The following is a 14455-nucleotide window of genomic DNA, read 5'->3' on the forward strand; positions in this document are numbered from 1 at the left end:
GAGTCTATCACATGATTGTGACCCACTTCCTGTGTCTCTATTGTCCAGCTGCTGACGGATCACAAGCAGCTGAATGCCCAATGGAAGTGGGACGGACGAGAAGGCGTTTGCATGAAGCGTACTGGGTGGTGTTTTTTGTCACTGATATAAGAAAATTCACATCTATCCTCCAAGACAGGACTGGGGTGTCTCTCTTACGCACCCTTATTTGTCTCTGTCCTGACCTCCGCGAAACGTCCGCAAACACCTGTCAAGATGACATAAGCAGCCTGGCAACCAGCGAATCTCTAACCCTGATCCCAACCCCCCCCCGCCCCACACACACACACACACATCACCCGCCTTAGGCTTCCTTATCTTTACGACCCCTGAGGATCAGTGGCTCCTGGCTCTACAGACCTGAACGAGGCCCCTCTTTGCTCATTTAACTCCCTGGCGCTTGTGAGTCTTGCCCCCAGCCAGCTACCCAGCAACGTCTCACTTCCTCTGCGGGGGCTTATAAAAGTGTGGAATTTACAGCATCTAACCCTGAGTTTATCGCACACCCATCTATATGGGGCCAACGGCTGCCTTTTTAGCTGTTGGGGTCAGCAAGGTTCTGTGGATGGGGGTGGGCACTTCATTTGACTGACAGCTGAACCGGCCAATGGGGACTGGCGCAGAGAAGTGTCCAGTACTTTCAACCAATTTTTAATCGTGACGGACGTATAAGTATTTAGATTAACAAGCTAAACATTACCGATCGTTTTTTGCATGTCTCCGTAATGGTGGTAGTACTACTGGTAAGCAGTTGTCTAGTCACATGTTGAAACCTCAAGTGCTCTCTTTCACACAGTCAACACTGCAGTCGGTCAGGTGATTAGTAGCTTGACAAATTAAGGCTGACGAAGCAGGACTAAGCCAAGTGGAACACACACAAAAAAAAACTCCCAGAGGACTATAAGCATTCCAGCTTCACCAAACGTGCTGAAAGATGGCCGGCCTCGTGGAGCAGCAGTGTCACAGTATCACCTTACAGCTCAGGCCAGAGACGGGATGATCTGAGGGGAACTAGCAGCACCTCCACCCAGGGAGGGAGGGGAGGGGGCTGATACCATCGCTCACTGTCTGGACATAATCTGGCCAAAAACCATCCCCCTTGTAAATCCACCGTCTCTTGTGGATTAATGGTAGATGTTGCCAAATCATGAAGTGCTGATTAATGATAATAATTTGTGGTAGTTGTTGCCTAATCATGAACTGCTAATTAATGATAATAATTTGTGGTAGTTGTTGCCTAATGGTGAACTGAGGAGGTAGTTGGTAGGCCAACCTTGTTGATCTTTTCAAACACCCCTCCACCCCATAGCAACCTCCAACACTACCCCACCCCACCCCATAGCAACCTCCAACACTACCCCACCCCACCCCCATGTCCATTTTCAGTCTCCCGCCCCAGGAGGGCTTCTGAGTAGCCTCTTATTCATCATAGTGCCTTCCCTCCTTTAATCTTCATCCCTACACACCCCACCCCACCCGACCCCGTCCACCACCGGCCAACCAAGGGACCACGCCCCTGATCGGCATGGCCACGGTTGCCGTGGGAAGCTCTGCTTCAGCAGACCTGCATGATGATGGCCCGTCTGGGTCTCTCCTCAGTGGAGCTCGGACAGAGGGGCCCTCCAGCTCCTGCTGGGCTTCTCTGTGGAAGACCCTTACAGCCTGACAGCAGCTTTAATGACATAGGATGGAGGATGTGTGTGTGTGTGTGTGTGTGTATGTGTGTGTGTGTGTGTGTGTGTGTGGGATGGAAGAAAGGGGCGAGGGAGGGGTGTCTTGAATGACCCTGCACTGAAGCACTTAGAGAAGGGATATAGAATATATATGAAATTCTAAAAGCACCACAGGGGTATGTGGTGATTATGGTTCATGTATAGTCAAGGGAAGATGTGAGATGGTGAGGTGTGTGTGTGTGTGTGTGTGTGTGTTTGTGTGTGTGCGTGGCAGGGGGGATTCAGGACAAAAACCTCAGACGTGAAGAGACCATGTAGACCACCACTGTATGTAATCAGGGCACGGTAATGGATTTTCCTGACCGGCTTCAACCAGGTATACGGTGCAGGCACAAAACGCACCCACAGGCAACACCTGTTGTCCGTGGGCAGTGCGTAGACCCTTTGTGTGTCTGTGTTCCTCCGTTCTCCTCTGAAGATGCATCAGAGCTGCCCACTCCAAAGCCCTCTGTTTGAGGCCACGGCTGGCTACTTCACAAAGACCAGGGGGAAAAAAGTATCCCAGAGTCCAGCTGCTTTTGAAAGGTCTGGGCTGTTACGACAATAATGAATAGACGGGAGTTGGACTGAGGCCAGGGCTGAGAAAGCTCTCACACACAGCTGGTCAGAGGGATGTTTCAAACTCCCTGAAGTTTTTTTTTTTTTTTCATTTGGAACCGGTTATTTTTCCAACATTTGTTCAGCCTCATTCAACACTTTCAAAAATAAGCATGCCACCACCACATCACAACATTTTTACAAACCTGCTTCTTCCTAATTTACTTTAGATGGTACTCAGGATGAGCGATCAGCTAGAATTCTATGCATTATCTTCAAAATTACGAAAAATTTGCAGTGTCATTTGTTATACTGTACACACACGCACGCGCGCACACACACAGACACACAGAGCTCATGTTACGTGCATGCATTCTGCATTTTCAGCATCATATTTCTCCTGGGTGTTTCAAAGACAGTATATAGGCAGAGGTGGGCACAAATACATCAAAAACTATTTTGTTACAAACTACAAATACTGGCTCATAAATGTATTTCATTAAAATACAATTAGTAATTTGAAAATACAAAAATACACTCACAATAATCATGGTATTCCAACTTTTAAAAGAAACTACAAGGCATATTATTGAAAACATATCCCCAAGAGACATACTATTTTCTGATTGGCTGCCAGAGGTCGAGTAATTCTGTATATTGGGGGTCCTATGAAGTAGATCTGGTAAAATAAACGAATCAGCATACCATATCAATAAACGACTGATGATTGAACTGACAACAAGCAGGCTTTGCAAAAGTGGAATCAACTGTAACAAAGCAAACTACTAGTGGAAAATCACACAGCAACCAGTTTACTTTAAGACCAAATTAGCACTCTGGAAAAAAAACTTGATCTAAGGAAACACACTGAGACGAAAGTAGCCGTTGAACTGTCAATACTACAAAGTGACACAGCCTGAATAACACCAATGCAGCACTGAGCAGTAGAGTGAATGTATATTCTGCATAATATTTAACCCAATTTAAGATCTGCGCAAAATCTGAGGCTGGAGCAGCTGATGTCTTGGCAAATCAATCAGGGATCTTACTTTGCTTAATTTTCTTGTTAACCAAATATACCCATGAAGCTATGGCCACAACCTCAACAAGTGTCCGCAACTACCATATTCTGCATTTCCCTTTTTGTGCTAGAAATGCATGTCTATTGCCTACATACACTGTACATCACTCGCAACATATAGGACATAACAGAATAATCCTGTAAGTTGTCCCAATATACAGAATTATTTACAGGTGCAAAAAACACATACAGCAAACATCTCCTCACTATCCGCTAGCTACCTGTCCCCTGAACACATTGTGAAAAAACGCAGTCTCTGTAACAGCCCAGGCTCCACAAACGGCAACAAAAACAAACTGGTGCAGCCTGCATGACAAAACAGTGTTCCAGCCAATAACAGACGAGATGCACGTTTAGGAGAGTTTCAATTAGAGCTGAATATTGGGAATTGTCCAATGGATATCACCGGGCACCCTCCCTATTCTTATTGAGTAACCCCCTACGCAACAAGAAACAGCAAAGAAAAAAAACTTTAACCGACAAAACCAGGTTCACCAAGATTCTGGCCTTTGGCTCCCGGACTATGATAAGCATAGCTTATTGGCATGGCTATAGGTAGTATATTTAACTGAATTATGAAATTTTGGCTTAGCCTATTTGAGAAAAAAATGACAGATTTTTCATAGGTATTTAAGTATTTGAAATACTCGAAATACAACCCCTCTACATATTTGATTTTTTCCAATCCTGCAAAATACAAATTACAAAATACTCTAAAGTAATTAAATATGTATTTAAAATACATATAATTAAAATAATGCCCATGTCTGTATATAGGGCCTAACTGGCTTCAAGTCACACTGTGCCTGAGATCGCAGAGGTCAAGACAAGAAATAAAATGGGATTGTCAAGACAAGCGAGTCAAAGACGAGTCGAGACGAGTGAGTCAAAAGCAAAATGTTAGACAGTAGTAATGTTACGCTCTTCTGAAGTCAAATACAGAGGTGGCAGCGTAATGACGTGGTAGCGTAGTAACTCCCGAAGACCCAGCTCTTCAGAAAACATCTCCTCTCGTAGCACTACTTACAACTAGTCCTGCTGATCCTAGGACTTACCACCTCACTAGAACGGACACTCGACTGAAACAGCACTCACTGATGCACTTATTCTTATTGTACTCTACCTTTTTTAAATTGTCCAAGAATTGTTGAGAGAATTGCTTTAAAAAGCTTAAATGTGTCAGCCAAATGTAATGTAATGTTATGTAATGTGACGCACTGGCTAGCATGCAGTAGCCTGAAAAGTTTTAGTGCCCTTGAGCAAGACACTTAACCCAGAGTTGCTCCGGGGACAATGGTAATATAATTGTAATAATTGACTGACATGTGTAAGTTGCTTTGGATAAAAGTGTCTTGTAAATAAATAAATGTAAACACAGGAAAGAAACTGACTAATGTTCTGCAGTGATGTTCTACCGGCTGGGACGGATTCACGCCTAAGGCATGCAATGCTGAGCCCACAGTGCAGTGCTCTACTGCAACTGGGGACAGGCCCCTCGCAAATAGATTGCGTATCGAGAGTACTATACAAAGAGACACGGACAGATAGAAACACGAAAGACAAATGACTAGACATAGATAGAGGCCACACACACACACACACACACACACACACACACTTGGCATGAAAGAGAGATGTGCGTAACAGGGTTTCCACTCTAAGTCAAATGTAAAATTCCATGACTTTTCCCCGACTTTCCCTGACAAAAAAAAGAAATTCCATGACCTGCTATATAATAAATGGTACAATATAGCGACCAAAGATTCCATAGCAGAGCGCAGAGCGTTCAAGAATCTTTTACTTTTTTAGAGTGGGGGATAAATAAATAGGCATTGAATAAACAAAGTTGGGCTAACCACAACTACTCACACAAGCAGTAAAGCTAATAACCAGATATACACCAATTCTGTGGGGGTAATATACACTTAGCATTAATTTAGCAGACACTTTTATCCTGCTAAAATGAGGAATAACATTCACTCTACCGTGCTGAGGAGACCTTAGATATGGAATCAATATTGCTATGACATTATACGTGCTAGTCAAAGTGTAGTAGAAGAAGAAGAAAGGGATAGAGGAAGAGGAGGGTAGAGGAGGGATGGGGGGAAGGGGGGAGGAGGAGAGGAGGAAGGGCGTAGCATGTTAGGTGTGTTAGGTTGTTAGAACTGAGCCAGACACGCAGACAGAGAGACAGGGAGAGGGAGAGAAAACGAGACAGAGAGAGAGAGAGAGAGAGAGAGAGAGAGAGAGGGAGGGAGGGAGAGAGAGAGAGAGAGAGAGGGAGGGAGGGAGAGAGAGAGAGAGAGACAGGGAGAGGGAGAGAAAACGAGACAGACAGACACACATAGACCAGACACAGAGCAAGGTGAAAACACACAGACAAACAGAGAGAGAGAGAGAGAGAGAGAGAGAGAGAGAGAGAGAGAGGGAGGGAGAGAGAGAGAGAGAGGGAGAGAAAACGAGACAGACATACACAAATAGACCAGACACAGAGCAAGGTGAAAACACACAGACAAACAGACATCCAGACAAACAGAGAGAGAGAGAGAGAGAGGGAGGGAGGGAGGGAGAGGTGTTGTGAGAGAGCAAGAAGAAAGTAGACAGAGACAAAGAGAGAGAAAGAGAGGGAGAGAGAGAATGAAACAAAGAGACACAGAGAAGGAGAAGGAAGGAGAGAGAGAGCAAGACAAAGAGAGGAGAGGTAGAAACCCCCATCTGATTAAAAGGCTGAACGCAGTGTTGGCTTGCAGCCTCGGCCTGGCTGCGGACAGCTCAGCACCAGCCTGCCTCCCCGGCCGTGACTCAGTTCCTAATGAAATGCCCGCCACTCACTCCTGCCTCAACGCACATCGATTGGCCTCTCCGTCTCCGCAACGGCCACGTTCAACTTCATCATGTCTAGTCAAGCCATCAAGCCCTGAAGTTCATCAAGCCCTGAAGTTCATCGAGTCTGAAGTTCATCGAGTCCGCATCTGAAAGTGGACTGTGGAGTTTGGTGCCAAATGCTGCCAAACTCCGAAACGCTTCTAGAGCTGAAACGAGGTTGGAATTCTAAATGGGCACAACTGTGGTCAGATTCGTTTCATACTCTGTGTGTCACATTTGTTGTTAGAGTATTTTCCGTGTGTATTCAGCAACAGCACTTAACTTCTTTAGAAAAAAATAAATAAACACGAAGAACATAAACGTCACATGAACATGGTGTGTGTGCAGTGTGCATGAGCATAGCTGACGGCATAAAATTGTGTGTGTGGCTATTGGGAGCTCTATAGTGTGTGATTCAGGAGAGGAGGTGAGAGTTGGTTTGTTTGTGTGTCTTTGTCTTGCGTATATTTGTTTGTGACACACACACACACACAGAGACACAGACACACACACACACACTACTGAGTTCCTAATGATAGTGTGGCAGAAGCATATCTCCGTACCCCCCACACACACAATCCCTCATCCCCTCTCCCTATTCCCCAATGCCACCCCACACACACATACACACGTCGACTCACCCCCCAAGCACAAACACACTCGTACACACACACCCTTTCTTAGTCCTGTCCCAACCTGTAACCTGGCAGGTTAGTTGTGTGTGGAGGGATGAAGCATTCCTGGGATTCCGTGGGGTCAGGGGGCCCCTAACCGGCCAATAGGAACAGAGCAGCCAGACTGCTGAGGGTCTCGAGCAGTCACACACACACACACACACACACACACACACACACACACAGCACCCTGATCAAAGGGAAGGACAAAAGAGGGTGTTTATCTGTGTGTGTGGATATGTGTGTGTGCATGTGTGTGTGTGTGTGTGTGTGCATGAATGCGGAGAGGAGGATATGTATCCATGGTCTACCTGCATGTTATTTATTAAAGCATGTGTTGTGCTTGTGTGTGTGTGTGTGTGCTTGAGTGTGTGTGTGTGTGTGTGTGTGTGCTTGTGTGTGTGTGTGTGTGCTTGTGTGTGTGTGTGTGTGTGCTTGTGTGTGCTTGTGTGTGTGTGTGCTTGTGTGTGTGTGTGTGCTTGTGTGTGCTTGTGTGTGTGTGTGTGTGCTTGTGTGTGTGTGTGTGTGTGTGTGCATGAGTGCGGAGAGGAGGATATGTCCCCGTGGTCTACCTGTATGTTCTTTATTAAAGCATGTGTTGTGTCTTGACCTCCACATCCTTCACACACCAGCGCTTGATTCCACCCCCCCCCCCACACACACACACCCCTCCTCGCTCTTCCTCATCACATCCATCATCCATCGTTAATCCTCTTAAAACATCCACTCCTCTTCCTCATCTTCCCCTCACACACTCTTTCCTATACGCTCTCCAGTCATGCCTCTGTCATATAATCCTACACGAGGCATTCCTGCTTGAACAGCCTGAGCAGTCTTTTAAACGAACGCTGTTTATACATGTTTTGACTGGAAACGGCAACCCCTCGTGCATTTTTCACATACTCTCGTAGGTTTTTTCCCTCTTTTGTCTTTACTGTGGTCAAATCATGGGGAGAAACGCAGTAAAGGATCGAGGCCTCTTTGCAGTGAGTTTGTGCAGACGCAACGGTTCTTAGCCCACTAAACCCCAGAGAGGCGATCAGTGCGGAGATTAAGAACGTTGTTCTCCTCTCGTACTGAGTGGAGAGCCAATAAGGCTGATTCTGAAGTGGCAGACTCTCGCGTTTCCCAGGAAACGCACGAGTAAGTGGAAAAAAAACGCGACAGGGTTCTGCGTACCATCAAAGCCAGGAGATGTGCGACTGCGTGACTACAGAACAAACACATCACACACGAGTCTGCATAACTTTAAACCGACGCAATCTGAACTCACGCCTTGCTCTTTGTACCGCAAAACCATCTCCAGATTTGATGTCGCCACGTTTGGTCGAGTCCACATCTTTCTCATGTGTTTCCATGTCCCCCCTAATTAAGAGCGTCTAACTGCCTCCTCACCCCAAGGCAAAGCCACATTGGTCTCTGTGGATGTGTTTCTGGTTTGCCATATCTTAAAGCATCACTCCCACAGACTGTCAGGAGTCATTAAACATTCATCCAGGGAGCACCAGAGTGATGCAATCAATGTGTAAATGAAGAGAACCCCCCTGTTTGAATTCTTAAGTGATACTATAGGCCAGTGCTCAAACTTTTTCCGACCAAGGACAACTTGACCAATAAACAAAAGACCTCCCGGACCACCTAACTCCTTAAATATCCAGAAAACAAAAAACATAGGCCTACTTTGACAGTATATTACACAACACTTGCTGAACCATTTCCATCAAGCCTTTACACCTTGCTTGTTGATTTCCTTCTAACTAACCCTGTCTTGACAGTTTGATGCTATAGTTATGTTACTAGGAAGCTATTCGTACTCCACATTCTCTTTCAAAGGTCACGCTGATCTAATCATTTTTGACGTAAATTAAAAGTGTAAACTGGCGTAGCCGCACAGGCAGCGTTGCAAAACTGCTGGACTCGTTAAACTCTGTCAGGACTCAGGACTATTAACAGTTCAAAATAACTGTAATATTATTTGAATTTACATAGTTGGTTCAATATTGCAAACGACTTATCTATGTGACTTGCCACTTTGCACAGGCAGTTTAAGAAACACTGATAAAAAAAAAAGATATTTGACCACATCTGCTTGCAGACCACTTTGCGGACCACCCTTTGAGAAACACTGCTATATGCAGTGTACCTAGAGAGCAGTGAAGGTAAATTAGCAACTGCACTCTTAAAATGAATGTGTTGTCCCTATCTAGACACAGAGATGTGTTAAAAACAACGCAAGTTGTGTTGTTGTGTTTTCAACACATTTGTTTTAAGAGTGTAGATCCTGAATGGCATTTGCAAGTATGAAAAACTGCTATTTTCTTACACAGGCCAGTCGCTGAAAAAGGGACTTTGTTTTCACAAAGTAGCTCAAGCGAGCGAGCTGGAAAAACCCTCAACATGTTCTTTCAAAAACACAGGAAGGAGGTGTGTAATAATTATCAACAACTTTTTCGCCAGTCATATACTGTGCCTTTAATCAGCTGTCTGATAGACTGTACCTTTAATCAGTAGAGCTTAAGAGAGACAGATAGAGCATCCCCACAGAACTGTTGGGGATCTGTGAGGAGGGGGGCAGGGGGCTTGGCTTTCATATTCTCTCACCCCCCCCCCCCCCAATCCCCTCACACACACACACTCAATTCCCACACCACTATAGTTACAGCCAACAAGTCGTGTGAGGTTTCTTTTGATGCATGGAGAAAAAGTCTCTCGTTAACAACTTGCGTCTTTCTCTGTGACTGTAGAGCTGTAAAACGCAGGGAATCCTAATTTGATTCAGACCTTCAAAACATGCTGAAAGCAGGAATGTATTTTTTTTTTTTTTAAATGTAAAACTCAATGATTAGGTTTACGCCCATTTGGTGGTACTCATCTGTGCTGCCACTGAGATCTACATTCTCTGTAAAAAGAGGGTTCTCCTTGCTCATCCTCATAAGAAGAAAAACCCCATGATGTTCTAAAGAGTACTGTTGACGATCTAGCACCCTTGAACATGCTTTATAAAGACCCTTATTAGAGGCTAAATGGTTCTAGACAGCATATACTTCTGCTCTTCTCTCTTTACTGTTCTCATCTTTGTTCCTCTTTACTTGTATTCTTTCATTTTACTTTCTATTCTATTCTTTTTTTTAATCAAGTACACCCCCCCCCCCCCACACACACACACACTTACTCTGGAGGGTCCCCTGAGAAAGATGAGCCATCTCTCAGCCTCACCATGTGTCTCCCTCTCCGTCCATCTTTCTCTAAGGTTACGCAGACTGACCTGACGTCAGTCTCCCAGTGGAGTTAGCGTATGGCTGCTGTATCGACCCATGGTCATCTGTGCCCTGATCAACTGACCCACTCTCTCCCACTCATCTCAAACAGACCCCTCTCATTAACACAGTGCTCAGAGCGCACAGCTCTGATTTGACCCGACTTTGCCACATTTTATACTTATTTACAAAGGATTTAATCATATATTCTTATTCTTTTGATTTATATTTCATATTTAATGGATCAAGTGATAATACAGAGTAATACCAGATTACTATCATAATAAAGAGTAATATACCAGACTACAACACACTACAGACAGACACAACACGTTTCCCTGACAGATTTCATTAACACGGAAAGTACAAAACAGTCCGATCATCAACACCACTTTCTCACATCAAAATTCAATCAATGGGATCTAAGTTGCTGGTGTGAAATAATATGTAGTAATATGCATTTATTCATTCTGACCAGGTCTGAAGCAAAGATCTTAGAGCGGAGCAAGATAGCTTTGTTACACGTAGCGCTCTAGAATCTTTAATTGGATCCGAGCCTCCAAGCCACATTTGTTTGATAGAACTGAACACTAAACGTGGCTTTTTGTTATGCATGTAGTGGAGCTTTCCTGTTGTGGTATTTGGTTCAAAGCTGAACATCATTGCAGACACAAAACATAATGTTGTCAGGGAGAGTTAGCTAAGCAAGCATAAGTAAAGGACCAGTGTTTAATTTCCTCATTCTTCCATTCATTCATTCATTCATGAAACCAACACAATGGATTCTCCACAGCAATGTTAATAAACCTTAGTGATGATTGTAAGGATCGTTTTGGTATATGGTTGGTCTGACTCTGGTGTCTAAACCACAGTGATATGTTGAGTATAAGCTGTCAAAATGCTGGTGTGTGCTTGCTTGTATTGTCCACAGCCTAAGAGGAGGAATGTCCGTCCCAACAGACGTCAGACTTTCTATTGACAAAACACTTTGACTTGTGACTTGTGTGAAACCTAACTAAATCAAATATTTCTACTGGTCCAAAGGACTACTTTCTGGCCACTGGTGTCTATGTTGTACCTGTGTAATCAATGTCTTATGGAGTTATCAGGTGAACAATGCTTATGAATAGCATGAATATTCCATCACACTTTAAAGGTAAAATCCATGAATATAATCCTTTCAATTTGTCATTGAATCCAACAGTTTTCCCCATGCAGTCACGTTCCACGCAAACTTTTTGTTTTTACAATGTGTGCAGTAATAAAGACTCCCAGTGTTTGTTTACAAACGTGGCTCTTTCAAATGGGAAACAAACAAAACTTCTTGAACCGATCTGCACACTACTCCAGCCGATTAACAAAGGCATGGTTGCAATCCAATACTGTTGATCTTAATGTCAACAACCTTTCACTTGAATCCAGGACTAAATGTGACCCCACTAGTCTGGTCAGTGCCACAGCATTAAGGTCATGTCCCTTTTTCCTTCCTCTCCCTAAAGTGACATGCAGTGATTGGAGTCTTTTCCTCCTACACAACAAAGTAGCCTACAGACAAACAAACTGGCTGCTAGAATTTGCGTATGCCTTTGAAGTGACTTCAAATGCAAGAGGATGATCAAGTCCCATCTTAATTGGACACAGGAAATCCCAAATAAGGGAGGAGAGAGTGGGGGAGGACAAGCGAGAGAGTAGAGGAGGTAAGGAAGGAGGAAGCCATGATCTTAGATTGGTATGCGTGATCAGCATGACATTCTGAAATGACTGAAGGCTAATGTGTGCATCATACCGTGCTATACAGCTTATCATATATACATTTCCTTTGTGTTACAAATACTATGTCATGTTAAATTGCTTTGTAAATAGAGGTGGAGGAAATTACAGACCAGCGCTCATTTAGACTCTCAGGGTAGGGAGGGCTAATTTAGTCGAGACTGAACAAGAGAACCGAGAACAAAACGCACTGATAAAGTTAGGCTATGTACCCTATGCAGACTGTAAGCATTAAATACATAACATATTTCAATGTCCTCATAGTAAAATCATGCTTTAAAAAACCTGGATGCGTTATAGAGATGAAGAGTCTAAAGAGATGAAGAGTCTAAATGAAGACGAGGAGAAAGGGGCTTTCCCCCTGGGGATATCACAACCACCACACCAGACAGCGTTTACCTGAGACATGACAGTGCATCTAAAGCCTAGGCTATATTATAGCCTGCAGACGACGCAGATGGACCAGTTTGCCCATTCAAACTCGTGAGAGACTCCTTACTTCCCGCCCCGCTACAGATTACTCGCCTTAAGGGCACGTTTTCCCCTACATGTGGGTACAGCGCACACCACACCACACGGCCCACCTGTTTCACCTGGAGCTACAGGTAGACGAAAAGCCAAGCCCATTTTTCGTGCACTTAACAGCCCAAGAAGCAGTTTTGGCTTGAAGTCTAAAACAACCCATTCAAACCGCAAAATGTCTGCTACCTAAAAGCAACAGGATTAAAATACTTTCGTCTTGTTTTTATTTAGCTCTACACGCAGAGTTCTACTTCGCACAAATGTTGGCACAGTAACAAGCTGCTATATCTCCCCAATGTAAATCTAAAAGTAGGTAATTAGGGATGTATTAACCCAATCTGCACCTCAACGAGTGGTGGAACTGGTGCTATTGTGTCTAGATAAAAAACACACATATAACACGTTAAACGCAACCTCCGGGGTAGCCTGTGCTACAACAGCTGTTGCAAAAGTCCATTCTGCACCACTCCACGCCGAGAGCGTTTACTTAAAATGACTACAGAACAGGTAGGGGACGAACAGGTAGCATACAATTACTCTTACTTTGTGTCTTCCATAACTTATTTGGAATGATGACACAATTTTAGGTAGACCGCATATCTTGTCTTATAAAACACATAACATTAAACATGGTTACTGATGATAATGTTGATGATAATGTAAATATCGTGAGTCTGTGCGGTGTGTGCGTTATTTACTTACAGGTATTGTTTTGAATTTTGCGTCTGCTTGTGTTGCGCGACGGAAAATCCAAATAAACTGTCTTTGGTTTTGCCTTCTTTGATTACAGGAAATCGAACATCAATGTTAAATCCGTAGCCTGTCTGAGTCGTAGAAAACAGTGCCAAAAAGCACAAGTGCAATGTACGTGTAGCCATGTTTATCCCTGTCTATGAAAAGAATTGCTCCTCATCCGATGCGGTCGAATAGGCTTTACTACATGCGCTCCATAGGGGGGAAATGACCCTCTCCTTTCACTCTCGCCAACAGAGAGTGTCTAGGTGTTCGTGTTTGTTCTTTCTCCCCCTCTCCTCTCCTCCACACCCATTCCAGGCTTCTTCCAATGAGTCTGTGTGAATTCCAACCTGCTCCCCCAAAGAGTTTTTACCGCTCCTTCCGGGATGTACAACACGCATAAATATTCAATGACTTGACAGTGTTTCCACAGGAATATATGGCTAGCCACGGCAGTCCGATATAAAACAGGTCGCACCACTTTGAACGATTGGTTGCGTGAATTTTCTCTCTCTCTCTCTCTCTCTCTCTCTCAGCCCCTCTCTCCCTGCACAGACCCCTTGCGCGTGCACAAAGCCTAGGCACATACTCTGCAGTTCCACCTGTTGCGTTTTTTTCTCTTTGACGCAGTCAGTAGGCTACCACAAAATGATTCATATTTCAGTTTATATTAATTTTCATGCCACTGATTTACCTCATTCATCCAATCAAAAATCTCTTTTGAAATATATGTTTTACACGAATTTGTCCTGCATTATGGTATCAGCCCAAATTATAGTTAATTAGGCTATAGCCTATGCGCATTAAAATAGCCACTTCACAGGAATGTTATTTAAAAGGCTAAATAAAAGGCTTAATACAAGTTCAGTGAATGTCTGGACCTGCGCATTCAACCAGCCGATGCCACCTACTTGGCAGTAAAAATCAGTCCCAGTTCCTCCGATTATAGGAGGATTATAGACAGGGGCGCTCCATAGAGCCCCTCGTGGCCTCTCGTGCAACATGCAGTAAGAAACTGACTGCATCTCACGCACGCAGACGTTGGCACCAGCAGGCTGATGAGATAGCCTACAACAACACACTGTGCCAACCTTCTCAATCAAACGATCTCTTCTATTACCCACGACAGACAGTATACATTAGGCCTGAAACAGCACAACGCAGACCTGGAGATGGAGGCTCAGACGGAGAATGGACGTAGCAGCGGGACGCCCTGTTAAAGAGTTGGCTACTGCTTTTCAA

General features: G+C 44.2%; 1 protein-coding gene across 2 annotated transcripts in view; it reads right to left on the bottom strand.

Annotated features, from left to right (window-relative positions):
• The window catches only part of itga3b (integrin, alpha 3b), a 53427-nt gene extending 39760 nt beyond the window's left edge, over positions 1-13667 (bottom strand). For both annotated transcript variants that reach the window (XM_076297863.1, XM_076297864.1), the window contains exon 1: positions 13181-13667. In XM_076297863.1, coding sequence (XP_076153978.1) covers positions 13181-13356 — 176 coding nt within the window. In that variant the 5' untranslated portion in view covers positions 13357-13667. The remainder of the gene's footprint in view (positions 1-13180) is intronic.
• Between the last annotated feature and the right edge of the window lie 788 nt (positions 13668-14455).

Source organism: Alosa pseudoharengus, unplaced genomic scaffold, assembly GCF_046254945.1.
Source record: "Alosa pseudoharengus isolate Yale_2024_CS ecotype anadromous, Long Island Sound unplaced genomic scaffold, YU_APseudo_1.1 YU_APseudo_1.1_scf_21, whole genome shotgun sequence".
Classification (NCBI taxonomy): Eukaryota; Metazoa; Chordata; class Actinopteri; order Clupeiformes; family Clupeidae; genus Alosa; species Alosa pseudoharengus.